The following is an 18,970-nucleotide window of genomic DNA, read 5'->3' on the forward strand; positions in this document are numbered from 1 at the left end:
TTTTTAATTTTTCTTATAAAATAATATAACTTCTAGTCATAATTATAAAAAATCCCCTTTATAAAAATACTTATCCACTTTAATTTTGTTCAAACCTCATTTGGAGATGAGGTTTTAGGATTTAAAATTTATTGATTAAAAAATTGACAAAACTGATTACTTGAACATACTGAAAAAAAGATATCAGAGTAAACACAAGAAGCTTGAGATAAGAAAACGATTCTACAGGGTTGCGTGGCCAAATTTTTCAACAAAAAATAAGCGCCTTTCAAACACTCTAATCGTATAGACACGGTTCCCAGTAGAACACCGAAATCAATCATCACTGGCTGCGGTCAGTAAGCAGGTGGGTGACCACTTTGATCAGCCTGGGTAGTGACAGAGGGTGCACGGTATCGGTCCTCGATTAACTGTTCTACCGTAAAGTGCTTGACTTCGCATGCAGCTAATCGGGCTACCAAAGCAGGGGAGCTATCCCATCTGAAGAGGATCGAAATTGCAATGGCACATCTTCAGATTATCCTCAGTGATGTCTCCCAGACCGTCGCCAATAGCCTATTGTGCAGCTCCAGTACGACGTAAATAAAGTATTTACCTATTATCAATTACTTAACAATATTAAATGAAAAAAAAAACATGACCAAAGTAGTGTAGGTTTCATAATGAGTAAAAATAGCAAAAAAAAGAGAAACAAATTCTATATTTAATTTTATTAAAAATATATTTCATATTCAGTAGTAATTTAAAGATTCTATATACAATAATGCATGAGATTTACAAGATGATATGTAAAATGTCATTTCATTTTCTTTTTCTCATATTTTATGACCTGAAACAAAAGGAAACAATTTTAATATCCAGGGTAATTAAAAACGAATATAGCAATTACAAACTTCGATAATTATTTAATGAAAAATAACTTTTCTATAAGATTAACGTAGAATGTAGGCGGAACTTTAGTGACGCATGTATGCAAAATTTAAAAATTCTTTTTACATCCTGTGTAAATTTTATCGATGAATTCTTTTTCATTAAATTCTTATAGCCGTTTGTAATCGCCCCTGTGGCAGAAGCGCGGTGACATTGTCGCAGAACGTTACAGAGCTGACGCAGAAAAATTTTTCTTTTGGGAAGAAACAATTTTGGTTTTCTTTTCTGCAGAAATTCACACGTAAAATTTGAATTTTAATTATAAATTTTTGTTGCGTTCAATTTACGCCGATAGTATGGGTTATCCATGTAGTGTTTTGATTGTATTTTCGGCAGTTATTGATTTTCATGTGGTTTTTAAGCCTCCTGATATATTACAGTCGATATGGGCAATTCTAATCATGCATTCGATTATTTACCTTTTCAGGCAACGATTACTTCATTTTTAGGGCAATTATTGCTTTTGATTTCCCCATAGTTTTTAAAATCCGATATTATTTATTACTACTATCAAATCTTGAAATGAAACAGGCATTTGAGTAACCTCTTTTTGAAGAGTTCGATTCAAGTGATTTCGTTGTCCTTGGCATTTACTGCTACGGATTTCATGATTTTTAATTATCTTTCTTAATGCGTTAATGATTTACAAAATGCGATAAAGAAAATAATTGGTGAGTTTTCTTCTTAACATATCGCCCATAATATTATAAACAAAAAAATATTACATATTCAATTACAAAAATATATATTTATTTTATGAACACAGCGTTTTTGTTACCTTGAATTAGTAACATACAACTTTGTTATTATTGAAAGCATCTTGGAAAAGATATTAGTTCTGGAGTTTTGTCGCAGAAAATCTGAAAACATTCTGCCACAGGGGTAATCACTGTATTCATTTTAAATTACCCAGTACATAAACAAGTTACTATTTTAGGAATCCTTCAATTTAGGAATAAGTCTGATTTTTTTTTTTTTTTTTTTTTTTTTTTTTTTTTTTTTTTTNTTTTTTTTTTTTTTTTTTACAAGCTTATAGCGATGCTGTTCAAATATTGTGCAAGCACCAAATGGGGAAAAATAAATGATTAGCTTATTTTTACTGACAAGGGTCGGTGGGTGGTATATGATCAATGTTTGTCTGTTATTTTTAAAATTTTTTAAATGTAAAAGTAGCTAAGAAACAAAAAAAAAAATACATTTGAAAAAGTTTCAAATTTGAAAAAAGAATTAAAATTAAGTAAAGGAAAAGTTGTAAAAAAAATTCTTTAACCCCTTAATGCATTTGCCCATGCAGGCCCGGACTGGGATCTAAAATCGGCCCGGGCATTTTGGAGACATCGGCCCTCTATCTCACATAAACACCGCGTGCACGAAGCGTACGCGGCTCCTAATGTATCATTCTTAGTCATTTTTTACTTATAAATTCTCATGAACGTAAGTTAATTTATCGAAGTAAGAAAGTAGATAAAAATTGCTTAATAATCCTTTATAGAATATATTTCAGTTTAAAATACATGGTTCTTATGAGGTAATAGGTTGATAAAATCAAAAAGAAGGTGAAAGATGAAGAGTAAATAAAAATATTTATTATACTACACATACATGAATGATTTATATAAAAAAAAATTTAAAAATAGATTTGATGCTTCTTCAAAAGTCACTAAATTAAAATTAAATTTAACTTTTGAAGAGGCTCACTATTTTCTGCCACTTGATCGATTATGTCGTCGCTATCTAATTTCATTAATAGATTTTTTTCTATTTGCCATTACCATGAGAGCATTCAAATTATCAGAAGATAAAGTACTCCTCATTCTATTTTTAATTATTTTTAATGATCTTTCACAAGCCACCTGACTTTTTGACAATGTTAGTAAAAATTTTAATGCTAGACTAATTAAATTGGAAGAATTGGTCAATCAATTGAATCTCTGTTGTAACATCTTGTGGCAACAAATAACACAATTTTTGAACGCACTGCGTGTCTCACATTTTAGACTTACTTCTTCTGTTTCCAAAGAAAAGTCGTTATTTCATTTGAATGATCTTCTGTGATTATTTTATAATCTCCTAAGTCTGAATTTTTCAGTTTTTCCCAATGTAAAGCTAAATTTCTTAGTTCAATCCGAAAACTTTCACCTATAGCTGTTTCGTCAAATTTTAGCAAGAGTTTGCTTAGCTCATTTAGTTCGCCAGATTGAAGCTTGTTAAGACGTTTTTCAGGAAAACGTTTCGGATCTAGATAGGAAAAATCGGCGTACAATTTTCCATTTGCCAGAAATCGGCGTTCCATTGACGCTACAACTGTGCTGAAAATAATGTTATGGACGTTTATCTTAAATGCAGTGGTTTCATCATCAAAAACTGTTTCATTCGACGCTGTCTCACCCGGCATCAATTTTCTTTTCTTCAATCTTTTTTATGGAAACTTTGTTTGAATTTCAGTTTCAGTTTCTTCAAGCTCCTTATTTGCGCAAATAATGAAATCATCTGTAACTTATTGTACACCTTCAAAATCTCTCACTATTTTTTTTATGTTCTGAACACGTTTGTGATACCATTCCAAAAGCTTTTAAGATGTCTAAACCAGAGGTTTGCAAATATTGGGAGAGCGTTGTAGTTAATTCAAATATTCTTGAGAATATTTTGACGGTGATTACTGTTTCATATTTGCAAAATGATTCCAAAAATATTTCTGCCTTTGCACGGATATCTGGCTTGAAATTTGAATTTTGTTGTATAGTTTCTAAACTTGTAATCAATGTGGTATATAACGGCTTAATAGTAGAATCTGAGTTTGAAAATTAACCAAACATTTTCTTTAATGCAGAATCTTTGGACCACCAACGTGTTTCTTCAATAGTTGCGAGCCTTTTTTTTATTTCCGTGCTCGTTACTTTGTTCCCAGATGTTCATGCGTTGGTATGATTCACGGAAAAATACTGCGACGCTATTTAGTAGGCTGAAAAACTATGCACTTTCAATTAGTGTCTTCGTGGTATCTCCTAAAACTAAATTTCAGACATGTGCATAACACCACACATGAATGAGACCAGGGGACTCTTTGGAAAGCCATGAAGAAAATCCTTTATATTCACCTTACATATTTGCAGCCCAGTCAGTTGAATTACCGATGCACTTTGTTATATCTATATTACAAGACTTTAAAACTGAATCCACTAAAGAAAGCACATTCTGTCCAGTTGAAGATTTACATACACTCTACAACAGCAAGAAGTCTTTCATATACACGATGTTTCATATATTTTTTAAATAGAAACCTATATCTTATTTGGCATCATTGAAGAGAGTTTTTGAAAAGAAATAACTTTTACTTAAAATATTTTTTAATATCTCCTACTATTTTCAAGATAATAGATAAGAAAAAATACATATTAAATAGATTTTGACATATTCACTAAAAAAAAATTTTTTTCGTCATAATGTCTTTTACCTTCATTAAAACACATTTGTGCTTTTCTTCCCATGTTTTATAAAAATTGAAGCGATTTTGATAATTTAAGTGAATTATTTTTGATAAAAATGATAAATTGAAGTAAATAATCAGAATTTTTTCGTATCTATTATCTTGAGAACAGTAAGAGATATAAAAAAAATTTCAAGTAAAAGTTGCTTCTTTTCGAAAACCCTCTCCAATGATGCCAAATAAGATATAGGTTTCCATTTAAAAAATCAAAACTGTGTTCAAATTCCGGTACTTCCGGGAATTAACAATATCACTATTGAATTCCTTGGGGTCGATTTAGTTATTAGATTTTTTATTTCAAATCGATTATTTGCTCCATTCTCGAAAAAAATGGGTAGCACGCATGATCTGAATCACCCTGTATATTAAAACAATATTATTACCACATATATCATATATATGTTATTTAATATTATTATTATTTGCGCAATATTGTTTGAATTCATGCAATGTATAAAAAAAAATTGTCGCTGCTGGCTCGGTACAATCGGCCCTCAGGCCAGACCGGCCCACCGGGCATTTGCCCGGTCTGCCTACTGGCCAGTCCGGGCCTGTGCCCATGTCTCAATAAAATCCACATATTGTTAAAAATTTTTGATAATACTAAGAAAAAAAATTAATTAGATTTCAAACAATACTTTAATAAACGAGCATAGGAGTTAAAAATAATAGAAATCAACATATATTGAAAAAGTGATAATTTATTAAATTAAAGTTCCCACTCATAAACTTAAGAAATTATAACTAATATGCACACTTATAGGCACATAAGTTTTTTTAATTAGGAAATATTTTGTATGAGTAATAACAACTAATATTGAGAATAATAAAAATTTATAACTTTAATTTTAAGCAGGGATCAGACAATTATTGGCGACTATTGAGTTTTGCCAATCTAAAAAATATGCCTAAAATGTGGCATAGAAGAATTATAATTAATATTTAGATTGACAATAATTAACAACTCATAGTTAATAAATATAACATAAACTGAACAGTTATAATACAAATAATATTGGTCAAAAGTATTAAGAGTGTCATGTTTCTCCAAAAACAAATTAATAGTTTCAATAATTTTGGCTATACACTTTTTGTATATTATATATAATATGAATTATAATTGTATAAAATGCAATAGTGTATATTATTTCCTATTAAATGAACTGATAAAAAATTAACTTGTCCCAGGGTTTGGTCAAATTTGGTCACAGTTTATGCAGCTTTTCAATGCGTCATGTCTAAAATCCCAACCTGAGTTTTACATATAATTTACATTACGAAATATTTATGCTTGCGATTTCCATAGTTTACTATGGAAAAATTCTCCATAGTTTACAATGGAAAACAAAAGAAGTAGAATCAGACTACGAGATACTCCAAAACTCGCTAATTTTAAAAAAAGAGCAGAACAGTACTTACTTGTTTAACATGTTCTTCTGCAATTTCTTGAATGCATTGACTTGTGCCTAATTTGCGAGGATCACCCTGAATATCCTGCAACAAATTGAAATTAAGTAATTTTATTCATTAACCGGCATTGAACAGCAGATCCATTCTGGAGTTGACAATTCCAAATCTCCAATGTTTAACTCAGTAGCCTAGTAATCTTAGAACCCAATGCGGAAGACAAGGAAACTTTTTGATCAAAGATTAGGATGAAATAGCCTGCATGGAGGAATTTTTTTATGATATGACATTAACCTGCATATGCATTACATTGAGTGGAAAACTACACAAACCTTAGAATCCCCTTGCCGTAGGGCTATTTATCGAACTAATGAGTTATTAGCGAGAATCCCCTTGCTGTAGGGAATGAGTTATTAGCGAGAATGAGTTATAACGAGTTATAAGTTTTGCTTTTTATTTCCTTTTACAAAATAATTTTTATTAGGACTGGTTCTTGAAGATACGATCAAAGTTATGTATTTTAGGAGCCTATCAGTTACACTTGAACAGTATTTTGATTTTATTATGTTCATTGAAGAAAATATTTGTTTACAATTCTACATTGATTTAAATCTACAACTCTAACTAAAAGCCAAATCACGTAAATTTAAAAAATTGCTATTTGGCACAATTTTCCCAAGTTCAATACAGTGCCTATGGTAGAATTTTTACAAATAATGAAAAAAATTCTGAAGGCAACATTATTATTTTCTCCCCATTGTTTTTAGTTTTTGAAGAAGGCTTTGCAAGTCACTATTAAAGCTCTGCCATATGACACAGTGGCACACATGTCATCTATGCCTTCAGTAACAGAAGATGGGAAAAAAAAAAGACTTGAATTTGCATTAATTTACATTTATGCATTTATTTTCAGCAGTCAGTAAATTTGTATCTCATTGCGTATCTATTAATATACACGTATGCTAATAATCAGTTTATAGGGTGACAGCAAATATATGGGGGGGGGGGGGGGGGANGGGGGGGGAGGGGAATCTTGCTAACTCTTTCACCAATATATGATATATATATAATATACATGATATAAAATAATAATAATAAATATGATAACTAAATATTATATATAAAGGAAAAAAAATACAAATATGGTAATTTCTACCAATTTTAGAAGAAGGATATGTATAGGATAACATCATAACTTCCTTAAATATTTTTCTCAACTTCAAAATGAGGTCATAATTTTCTTGATAAAACTTTTTGAAACTTGATACAAGTGTTTGAAATATGCTTCAAAATAATTTTAAGTATTAAACAGGAAAACTTTATGATAATAGCGTAATTTAATGACTATAAAAAGTAGTTGGGGTATTTAAAAACACTTAAAATACTAAAATTAAAAAAAAAAAAAAAAAAAAAATACATGTATCCTGATTTAAAAACCAATCTTTAAGGTTGCACTGATAGTTATGTTTTTAAGTTTGATTGTTTAAATTAAAAAAAATTGAGTTATGCACCTTATTTTTTCTTCTTCAAAATTTTAATGTCAAAGGTAAACTAATGGTATTTATATTTATTTTAAATTTATATTATTTATAATAAAAATTTGTACATAGCTGCCAACATGGATAAAAATCCAGTAGATTTAACGAAATATAAATTTCATAATAACTGTTGCATAAAGTACTAAATATTTTACTCATAGGGAATTTTTATAGTCATTAAAACAGGAAAACTGCAATATTTTCCTTTAAACTTACTTGAAATGTCATGGATTATTCTTACTCATAATTTCAAATATTAATAAGCATTTAATTCATAAAAGATTTTTTTAAATTAATTTAAAGACAGTTCTGAATAAAAATAAACCTAACATTTTAGATTAAAGAAAGTTTTGAACTGATTTCTATAAATGAGATTCGCTCCATTATGTATTAGTAATACTTATTTAACTATTCAAGAAAGCAAGCATTAATCTGTAAAAAAAATTCTATTTCAATAGGGATTTTTCAAGGAAACTTACTCAATTTTAGGGAATTTTCTAAAATGTACAAAAACTAGGAGAATTTTAATTAAAACAGTATATCAGGAGAAAGTCTACTGGAAAATCTAGTAGAGTTGGCAGCTATGTTTAGATAATTCTATGAAGATGCAAGAAGGTTGTATTTCAACATCTACTGTTCTTATTGATGTTAAATATATATCAAATGTATTAATATGTATTAAATATATAACATATTCACCTGTACAAATACTTGGCAAATGGTAAAAAGCCTTTTAAAGCAGGGCTTGAAAATAACATCTTCGATATTCACCCCATTCGATTCTAAAGCAGATGCAATGGCACTTCGAAGTTTCTGAAAAAAAAAATAAATAAATAAAAATACAAATATTATACATATTTTGAGAAAGGGATAATGAATAGAAAAATAAATAGCCTTTTTTTTCCAACTTTTATTTGGAGAAAAGTGGTTTGTGAGCCTGCAGATTATATAAGGAGCGAAATAACTGGTTTTGAAACTGTGAAGCATAATTTATTAATGAAAGATTTTAGTTTTTTGTAAAAATTCACATTGGTTTCATATAATTTTTATTTTGGAAGAAATTTTATTTCTTTCAGTTTCATAAAAATTAATGTATCTCTTTGTGTACTATTCCACCCTAAACAAGATGCATTTCTTTTGCAAAAGAAATACTTCAAATTTCAGAAATTTTGGCTGGAAATTTATATAAATATTCGAGATTATAAACTTATGTCATAGCATGGGATTTCCTGCATTGGAATTTACCTAGAGTCATCCTTTTCATAAACTAAAATATAACTTTTAATGATTCAAAGAACATTTTTTGGCCTGTTAAGAAACTATTAGACACAAACATACACATATACTTTTTTTTCAGAGGCTTGAATTTTTACCCTCAAAATATAGATACTATAAATAGAAAAGTATTTGGAAATTAAAAATTCTTGTACTCTGAAATATTGAACTAGTTAAAAATAACATTGTCTAAGAGAACAAAAAAAATTTTTACATCTTTTTTTTTTTTTTTTTTTTTTTTTTTTTTTTTTTTTTTTTTTTTTTTTTTTTTTTTTTTTTNAATATTGTCAATCAAAAGTTGTTCAGTATAAAATATATGCAATTTTTTTAAGATATTGTAAGCATTTTGAAGAATACATATTTTTTCCAAAATAGAAACAATTGAAAACACATGGTAAAAATGAAGGAAATAAAAATAATTATTTTTCAAACTGCGTAATTTTTTTTTTAATGCTTTTATCTTCAAAAATATGTACACTTAATAATGTGATGATTTATATAGGGGATTATTTTTTTAAACTTTGTTTATTAATTAAGATATTCAAAAGAAATTGATTATTCTGAAGATAAATATTTTATTACAACAGATTTTTATTTAATTTACAAGAATAGTTTCTATTTGAAAATTTTTTTAACCGAAATATGTATGTAATTAACTGAAATAATTGTGTGTATGTAACTTTTTCTTTATAGAAGGACGAAGTATTTTGATCTCGTAATTTGAATTTTTCTAGTCTTAAACGAGGATAAAATTTTAACTTAATTCAACAAGCAACTTTTAAAAATATCCATGAGCGCGAAGATTCGTTTATGACTTTTGCGAGTGCTGTATTGCGGCGAGCGTAGGGTTGCCTCTGAGTGAGGGTTACTAGATAAGGCGGTGAAACAGTTGACAAATAAAACCGCGGCGAGTGGAGGTGCCCGGGAGTCGACAATGTGTAAAGACACGACCCGGCAAGCCAAAAACCAACTTCCGGGCTGCATCTGGCAGTGTTGCCAGTACATGTACCATTTGTCGGGAGCTGATTGCATAAGGATTCCACGGACGAGCAGCAGCACATAAGCCAAACATCTCTCCATCAAACGCCCGCCACCAATTTCAGTGGTGCAGAGCACATCGCCAGTGGACAGTAGAGCAATGGAAAAGCGTTATGTGGAGTGATGAGTCACGGTACATGTTGTGGCACTCTGATGGACGGGTGTGGACCTGGCGAATGCCCGGAGAATGGTACCTACCGGAGTGTATTGTCCCCACTGTGAAGTTCGGCGGTGGAGGAATTATGGTGTGGTCCTGTTTCTCATGGTTTGGCCTTGGACCCTTGGTGTTAGTGCGTGCAACCCTGAACGCAGAAGGGTATAGAGACATCCTGGACAATTCGGTCCTTCCCACCCTGTGGCAACAGTTCGGTAATGGCCCGTTTGTGTTTCAACACGATAACGCTGCCATTCATAAAGCACATGCCATCACAGACTGGTTTGATGAAATGGGGGGTGCAAGAGCTTGATTGGCCATCCTAAAGTCTCGACATCAATCCAATTGAGCAACTCTGAGATGAGTTGGAGAGCCGGTTGACGGCCAGACCAAAGCGCCCCAAAACCACCACTCAACTCTTCGCCATGTTACAGGAGGAATGGCGGGCAATACCTGCCGCCGTGTACCAACACCTAGTGGATAGCCTTCCTAGAAGGGTTAAAGCTGTGATTCGGGCGCGTGGCGGCCCTACAGCCCTACTAACTTGATATTAGCACCTGATGTATCCGAATTGAGGGGTGTCCGGTCATTAATGGCCAGATAGTGTATGATATGATATAATATAACAATAATACAGTAGGGAACCGATTATCCGGAACGATCGGGACCATTGATATTCCGGATAACTGATTTTTCCGGTTTTCTGAATCGCTACAAAACCCCGTTTTTTTTATAGTTAAACCCAACTAAAAAAAAAAAAATTGGAAATAATCTTAAAAAGAAGAAAAAACGATGAAATAATACACTAATGATTATTTCCAAAATGATGGTAAGGTAAACATCTTTCAAATAAGAACGAAAAATCCTAAAATCCTATGAGGAAAAAAAATTTTTTTTTTTTTAATGGCGGGAAAACTAATCGAATTTCGTTCCGGTTTTTTGGTTTTCCGGTTTTCTGATTTCCGGATAACGGGTTCTGTACTGTATATATATATATATATATGATAACTAAATATTATATATAAAGGGAAAAAATACAAAAATTTCTACCAACTTTAGGAGAAGAATATGTATAGGATAACTTCTAAGCTTCTTTAAATATTTTTGTCAACTTCAAAATGAGGTCATAATTTTTTTAATAAAACTTTTTGAAACTTGATACAAGTGTTTAAAACATGCCTTGAAACAATTTTAAGTATTAAACTGGAAAACTGTATCATAATAGCATAATTTAATGGCTATGAAAAGCAGTTGGGGCATTAAAAACTTTAAAAAAATACTAAAATTCATAAAAAAATACATGTATTGTGATTTAAAACTGGTGAAATCCTGTAGTCTACATGAAAATCTAGTAGAGCTGGCAGCTATATTTACATAATTCTATGAAGATGCAAGAAGGTTGTATTTCAACATCTACTGTTCTTATTGATGTCATATGTACTAAATATGTAACATATTCACCTGCACAAATACTTGGCATATGGTAAAAAGCCTTTTAAAACAGGGCTTGAAAAGAACATCTTCGATATTCACCCCATTGGATTCTAAAGCAGATGCAATGGCACTTCTAAGTTTCTGAAGAAAAAAAAAATTAAATAACTAAAAATACAAATATACATATTTTGAGAAAGGGATAATGAATGGCCGTTTAATAATAATAGATAATAGCCGTTTTTTCTCAACGTTTATTTGTAGAACAGTGGTTATACTGTCAGTCTACAGATTACATAAGGACCAAAATAACTGGTTTTGAAACTGTGAAGCAAAATTTATTTATGATAGATTTTAGTTTTTTGTAGAAATCCATATTGGTTTCATATAATTTTTATTCAGGAAGAAATTTTATTTCTTTCAGTTTCATAAAAATTAATGCATCTCTTTCTTACAACCCAGATAAGATATATTTCTTTTACAAAAGAAATAATTCAAATTTCAGAGATTTTGGCTGGAAATGTATATAAATTTTCACGTATAAACTTATGCCATAGCATGGGATTTTCTGCATTGGAATTTATCTAGAGCCATTCTTTTCATCTACTAAAATATAACTTTTAATGATTCAAAGAACATTTTTTGAAATATGGAAACTACTTAGGTCTGTTAAAAAAACTATTAGACACAAACACACACACATTACAGTTAAATATACTTTTTCTTTCGGAGGCCTGAATTTTTACCCTCAAAATAAAGGCAGGAAATTAGGAAAATATGTAGGAATTAAAAATTCTCGTACTCTGAAATATTGAATTACTTAATAATTACATTGTCTAAGAGGAGGAAAAAAGTTTTTACATCTTTTTTCTTTTTAATTTTTTGCAAATATTATTGTATTATATAATGAATAAATGTAATTTATGTTTTTCTAAAAATATCCTTAAATAAAGCTTTATAAATAATAATGAGTTTTTGTTTACTTATTTTTTCATTTGCACAAGTTATAGACATACAAGACTAGAAATTAAGAAAATTTAGTCATTGGTCCAAACGTAAAATGTCCCTCGTAACTAAAAGACATAGTACACATTTTCATTGTTGGTTATCATATCTCTATTATATTTTTAAAAAAAAGTTTAAAAAAATTTAATACAGAGAATGTGTAATGTTCACAATTATGATGCAACATGTTATTTTGAGATAAAAACACACATAATTATTTCAAGGAAGTTCAAGTGAAAGTTTAGAGGACTCGGATCAACTAACAACATGTTAAATTTCAGACCAGAAAGTAATATTTTATAACCATTGTTGAACACCATGGTCCAATTTTTTGGGTTTACCGCTAATGTTCAACTCCGTATCCTTATAATTTTGAACCCAATCCAGAAGACAAGGGAACTCCTGTATCAAGAAATCTGCCTTCGTAGCTGACTTTTTCCTGGAATTAACTGGCATTTGCGTTACATGGAGGTGAAAACCACAAAAACCTCTCAATGTTAGAATGACGGCTAATGCTATCCACTGCCCAAATTTTGAGGATCAAAAATCTAAATAAAAGAGGGTGAATGGTGTTCATTGAAAGAAAGCACTCTTTTTGAGTCCGGCTTAATTCTAAACAGAATTTGTAACAGATAAGGCATCCAAAAAATATTGTATCAAAACCAATAATTTGTCATATTTCAGAATATTATCTAATTCTTTTAAATTTTATACATTTTACAACCTAAAGAAAATACAAAAATTTGACTTTATAATACATTAGAAGTCAATAGAGAAACACAAAAGGAAATTACAACTACCTTTTTCAAAACATCCGAAAGAGAGCACCTAGTTTTTTCTTTAATTGCTTTATTTTTCTCAACTTTGTTGGTTGAATTAAGACTCCTGAAAAAAAATGCCCTAATTTGATCACTCAAATTTTAAATAACAACAGAAATAAATACAATCCATACAGACTGGAATAGAAATCAATTAAAAGAGGATAATAAAGCAGGGTGCGTAGCCAGATTTTTCAACAAAAAATAAGCAGCTTTTAAGTACTTTTTAAGCACTCAAAAAATATTTTTAATAACCTTCTAAAAAAAAATCATAATTAGGATCTGTACAGTAATAAAAATTATTTTTTTCTATCATTTAAATGTATTAATTTATGAACATAAAATTAATAAAATTAAAAAAACATTTTCAAAAATTTTATATAACCATTATAAAATAACTAGTTTCTGATAAATATTGCAGAGAAAATTGTGAAAATCATGCATTTTTTGTAATTTATGACTACAATCGACACGACAAAGAAAAAGCCTCTTTTCAAAAGATAGAAAATTGAGCACCTTTAGCAAACCCCGAATAAAAAAAAGCACCTTGAAGTGCTTTTAAAAAAAGTAAATAAAAAATAAGCACCTTTGAACACTTTTTAAAAATGCTACGCACCCTGGAAAAATAAAATGACAGCGTAGTTGCTAACTTGTACAGTCATCAGCAGGGTTGGCTTGATTTAAATCACTCGTTTTTTTTTTTAAAAAGAAAAAAAGCATTAATTCAATTCAAGATTTATTAAAAAAAGTCACAGAGTTGTAAAAAACAGAGTCTTTTTTTGTGTGTGGCTTAATCAGGGATTTTTTTTTGTTTACTAAAAAAAGCATTAAATAATACTTCATCCACTAAATTAAAATTAATAAAATTATTATAAAGTACAACTGTGAAAACTGTTTTCAACTACTAATATGAGCTTGAGTGGGAGAAGTTGGTTATTAAGAAAAACTAAATCAGCTAAACTTTTTTTTGCTGCTGAGTTAGTTGTAATAAAATATTTCTAAAGAAGAATTCACAGCCAACAATAGAATAGTCAGAGCTCCCTTCTCTCACAGTCCTTCAACTCTTGAATCAAGGCTATTTTTGTGTCTAAAAATTATTCTTTTACTAGAGCAATGTCAGATTGGTGTTCAGAAAATCGACTATTGTATTTTAAATAGTCATTAAACATAGCTACCAACATGGATTGGAAAAAATCCAGTAGATTTTACAAAGTAATACAAATTTAATGGTAACTATTGCATAATGTACTAAATATTTTATGTATAGAGAATTTTTATGGTCATCAAAATAGAAAAACTGCAATATTATGATATGCTAAAATGTTTACCGATAATTTTAAATAGTAATAGGCATTTAATTCATCAAAGACAGTTAAAAGATTTTTCAATTAATTTAGAAAGGGATTTCTGAATAAAAATAAACTGAAAATTTAAGGACAAAAAAGTTTTAAACTTATTTTTATAAATGAGGCTAGCTTTATTATTTATAATACTTATTTTAATATTCAAGTAAGCAATAAGCTGTGCAAAAATTCCATTTCAATAGGGATTTTTTAGGAAACTTAAATGTACGAAAATCAGGCAAATTTGGAAATTTATTTTTTCGGACCAGGGGATTTTTTTTCATTTTTTCTTTGCACCAGGAGAAAAACCCATCATAAAAAGATTGAGAGATTTTTCAGTTTGATTTCAGAGGAGGGGGGGCAATGAAGTTAGAAATTGAGAATATCTTCCAAAATGAAGCAGAGTTGCACACAAGAGGGCAATAATCTCACCGTACCCAGCTCAGTAGACACACATGCGGACTCCCAAGTATATCATCAATCATGTAACACGATTGGCGCTGTCATACGTTATGGACCGACAGGTACAATGAAATGGATTGTGGTTGAATTAATTGTGAAAACGTTGTATAAAACAATGTGAAAACCACGCTTTTGCATAATACACAGTGAAAATTGACGTGGAAAAAAAAATCTAACTTTCAGAAAGGGAAAATTAAGCACTAAAAAAAAAAAAACCATGAAAAAAGCACCTTTAAACCAAATTTGGCCAAGTATATAAATTTTATAAAATGTAGCATTATTTTCATTGAAATATGCTTACATTACATTCACTAAGACAAAAATATTTTGTGCATAAATTTCTTTACTTTAAAGTGGTGCATATAGGCACCATTCACCAAACCAATCAACAAACCATTTAATTGAACGCTTGTTTTTCTCTTTTTTTATGAAATTTTTTTGTTTTGTTTACTGACTTGCAACTTCATTTCATCATAAAGACATAATGATAAATCCCAAAAGGAATAATTATACATTTTCAAACAATTCCATTTATCACTAACCATTTCAAGTTAAAAAAACTTTAATAGTTTAAAAATTTCTCAACAGAAAGTGTTTATTCCAATTGTATTACTATTAATCTTTGGATTTCTTTAGAGCCCTTGACAACAGCAGAAAAATAAAATTAGTGGAAAATATATGTCACAGTGTTAATAAAAAAATATTTATTGAAATGGTGTGTTTGCGCAGCGTTGGCCGAAAAGGGTTAAGGGCTTTTACGAAACAGAAATAAGCACCTTTAAGCACTTTTTAAAAAATCTACAAGCCATGTAATATCATTAGAATGGTTTCATATTTACCTAGAGGATGAATAATACTCGACTGAAGATTTCTTCCTTGGACTGCACCTGACAGGGACACTATTTTTCCTGGAAGCACGTTTCTTATGGACACTTTGATCATTTGAAGATTTGTTCACGCCTAAAGTCTTAATGATTGTGGAAATGACATGATCTGTCTGTCCTACAGTAGTCTTAAGAAATTTTTTCTTCACGCCAGCACTAGGCTTCATCATGACCTGTCGAAAAGAAGTTTCCAACTTACTGTTATTCTTGGGCCTCTTGCGTGGCGTCATGGACTTTGCTTGAATGGTGACGGGAGCCTCAGGCTGGTTCTGATGATTATTGCATGTGGACGCCGTCTCGTGTGGAACGTAGCATTTAACCATTTCATTTCCGAAACTTTCATTGTCTTCTGATTGTTGAGTTACATTGTAACTGAGGCAAAAATTAAAAGAAATTAAGAGAAGCTATAACTAAAATCAGAAGACAAGTTATTTAATTGAAAAAAAAAAGGAAAATCAAGGTAGAATCTTGTACTTTTATTGATAATAAACTTTATCGCGTTTTTAATTAAATGTTAGCATTTTTTTTTCTTATTTAATCCAATTTTTAAATAATGAGTTAAAAAAACTAACCTCTCAAATTTGGATTCAAACGGATGTTTTATAACTCTCTTTGGAATAATTTAATGCTAGCTTGATGGTTTTTATATTTTTCCGCCACTAGCACAGCCAATTATGTTAATATTTTAAATGATTAAATTCAGGTTAACTGCATTCCTACTTTATCATTAAATAAAAAATAGTCGTATTTTAATCGTTTTCACATTTCCATTTCACTTTTTCTTGGTAAAGTATGGGGATATGTTTTTCTTTTTTCTTTCTCTTTCATCTTCTGTTCAAGGATATGCCTGTGAAGAGCATTTTCCCCATCCCCTCGTAAATCAAAGAGAAAACGAAATCAGCATGCCACTCTTTTAAGTTTGATTGACGTCAGCTTATCAGAAAAACAACAGCTCTTTCAGACACTCAGGAGAAAAAAAAAATTTGTTCCTTCCCCACCCTTTCTCAATCTAAAGATCTTCAAGGTCAGGGGAAGAATTGAAGTTTCTCTGGGAAAACGGGGAGAAAAATTCTCCCCACAGTTTCCTCTACTCAACTTCTAAGATGAGTCAAATTTTCGTTTTTTTTTCCTTCATAATCTTTCTAGTTCAAAATGGCTGGAAAACAGAGAAAATTTTTTCATGGTTTACCGGATACTGGATAAATGGTTTTCTACTGTATTAATAAAAAATTAATACTTACAAAGAAAGGTTAAAAATGAATAAGCATGTATGGAGCATTCTTACAACTTAAATTGCAAGGAAATTGTTATTAAGCTCGAGGGAAAAAAATGCTTTGCAGAATTTTTAAATTAAAATATTTTTAGAAGGGTTTTCTTTCTTTCGTGAAATATAAGAAAAGAATGACGGCTCTAAATGTATAAAAATTTGTAACATATCAAATACAACACAGCAATTCATAAAATAATAATAGTTAATATGAAAAAATTCATTAATACAAAACTAAAATCACTACTAATTGGGAAGTTTGGAATAAATAAAAAGTATTCAATTATAACTTAAAGGCATTGTTGAATTTGAAGTGTATATTTATTACAATCCAAGAAATAAATATATAACTACTGTAAGTCTTGTTAATAGTAATAATTATAGCATTTTAAAAATAATGCAATAATCCTTAACAGGAGTTATATAATTAAAAAAAATAATAATAATGATTATACTTACTAAATGTCATCATAGACACAATTCAAAATGTCACTATCTTTGAAAATTTNTTTCAATCCCCCGCCCGATATGAATGCTGAGGATTTTGAAGCATGGATGGAGATCGACGAGAAGGTTGAGACTTCTACTTCGTTAACTGATGAGGACATTTGCGAAGCCGTATGTGTCAAAGATCCAGCTTCGTCACAAGATTCTGATGCCGATGATGAACCTGAAAGTGCTATCGAGGACAAAATTCCGACGCCTGCTCAGATGAGGGAGGCACTTCGAGTCTTACGGCTAGGTGTGCAAAACAAAGCCGACGCGGAACACTTTCATAAACATTATGATTATGAGCGATTCGTAAATGACTTGCTTCGAAAGAATGCTAAACAATCGACAATTGATGATTTCTTTTTCAGTTAATAATTAACCTTTTGTATTTTGTATTGTTTTCTGCAGTTCATCATTAAATATGTAAGTATACTAATTCTTTTTCTTTAGTGTACATTAATTTCTATTAAATACTTTAGAGTCTTACAGCAACAACTCCTAATTTAAAATAATTTTTATTTTAATACGTATGTAAAAAAAAGCATTTTTTAGCTTAATTTTTGTTTTTGTTTATTGTAATCAATCGGTTATTGTTATCAAATCATGTTCGTCCCGATGTGATCACATTAAGCGGCGTCTACTGTAGTAATAATTATTTAAGCTACTTTTAGACATAGAGGTTCCGAACATTTCAATACACTTTAGAGCAGTTTCAGATTAACTTATTAATTTCATTTGTATGATAAAATTATGACAACACAAGCCATCAATTAGCATTTTTTGATAAGTTGTTGAATATTATATGTTTGTTTGGATTTATAATTTTGAAAAATATCTTGAAAAAAAATTCATGTCAAAATAGTTCTTCTGAATCAGTTTTTGTCAGTTGAAAGAAAAGAAAAAGGACTTGTTAAAAATTTACACAGAAAACCATACAAACTAAACTTACTTATCGATAACTACTGAACATATAATTTTGTTGCTTCAATTTTTTGAAAAAAATCGATAGAAGTTCCAGAAGTAATCAAACACTGTTTTTCCTAGTGTAACAAAGCAAATCCTTCATTTTTTAAATAAAAAAAAAAAAAAAATATTAAGCTTCGAAATGATATGTTATTATAGAAAGTTTTTTAAAGTGAATAAAGCATGGTGTAAGTAAAATATCAAAAGCTTTATCTCGTGATAGCTTGGGAAAACGACTCTTAAGTAGATTAATACATTCATTCAAAGAGTAGGGGGGGGGATGAAGAAATTTTTCAAAAGAAAAGGTTCATAGAGACTTGTTCACATAATAAAGTTGATGCGAACAAACAATTGCAAGTTTTTTCAGTGTAGAGGTAATTAAAAACAACTATAAAAACAGAAAGTTCCTATTTTGTACTAAGTAATTAATATGCAATGCTTCATATACACTAAATATTTTAAGCTCTAAATAGGTA

At 29.8% G+C, this 18,970-nt stretch overlaps 1 protein-coding gene across 1 annotated transcript; it reads right to left on the reverse strand.

Annotated features, from left to right (window-relative positions):
* Positions 1–697: 697 nt before the first annotated feature.
* LOC122272063 (uncharacterized) lies at positions 698–17,525 on the reverse strand. The gene is made up of 6 exons (XM_043055090.2): positions 17,499–17,525; positions 15,728–16,144; positions 13,066–13,150; positions 8,062–8,175; positions 5,837–5,911; positions 698–829 (listed from the first exon to the last, which is right to left on the reverse strand). The coding sequence occupies exons 2-6, from the start codon at positions 16,093–16,095 to the stop codon at positions 797–799; spliced, it is 675 nt and encodes a 224-aa protein (XP_042911024.1). The 5' UTR covers positions 16,096–16,144; positions 17,499–17,525; the 3' UTR covers positions 698–796.
* Between the last annotated feature and the right edge of the window lie 1,445 nt (positions 17,526–18,970).

The sequence above is a fragment of the Parasteatoda tepidariorum genome, chromosome 10, assembly GCF_043381705.1.
Source record: "Parasteatoda tepidariorum isolate YZ-2023 chromosome 10, CAS_Ptep_4.0, whole genome shotgun sequence".
Classification (NCBI taxonomy): Eukaryota; Metazoa; Arthropoda; class Arachnida; order Araneae; family Theridiidae; genus Parasteatoda; species Parasteatoda tepidariorum.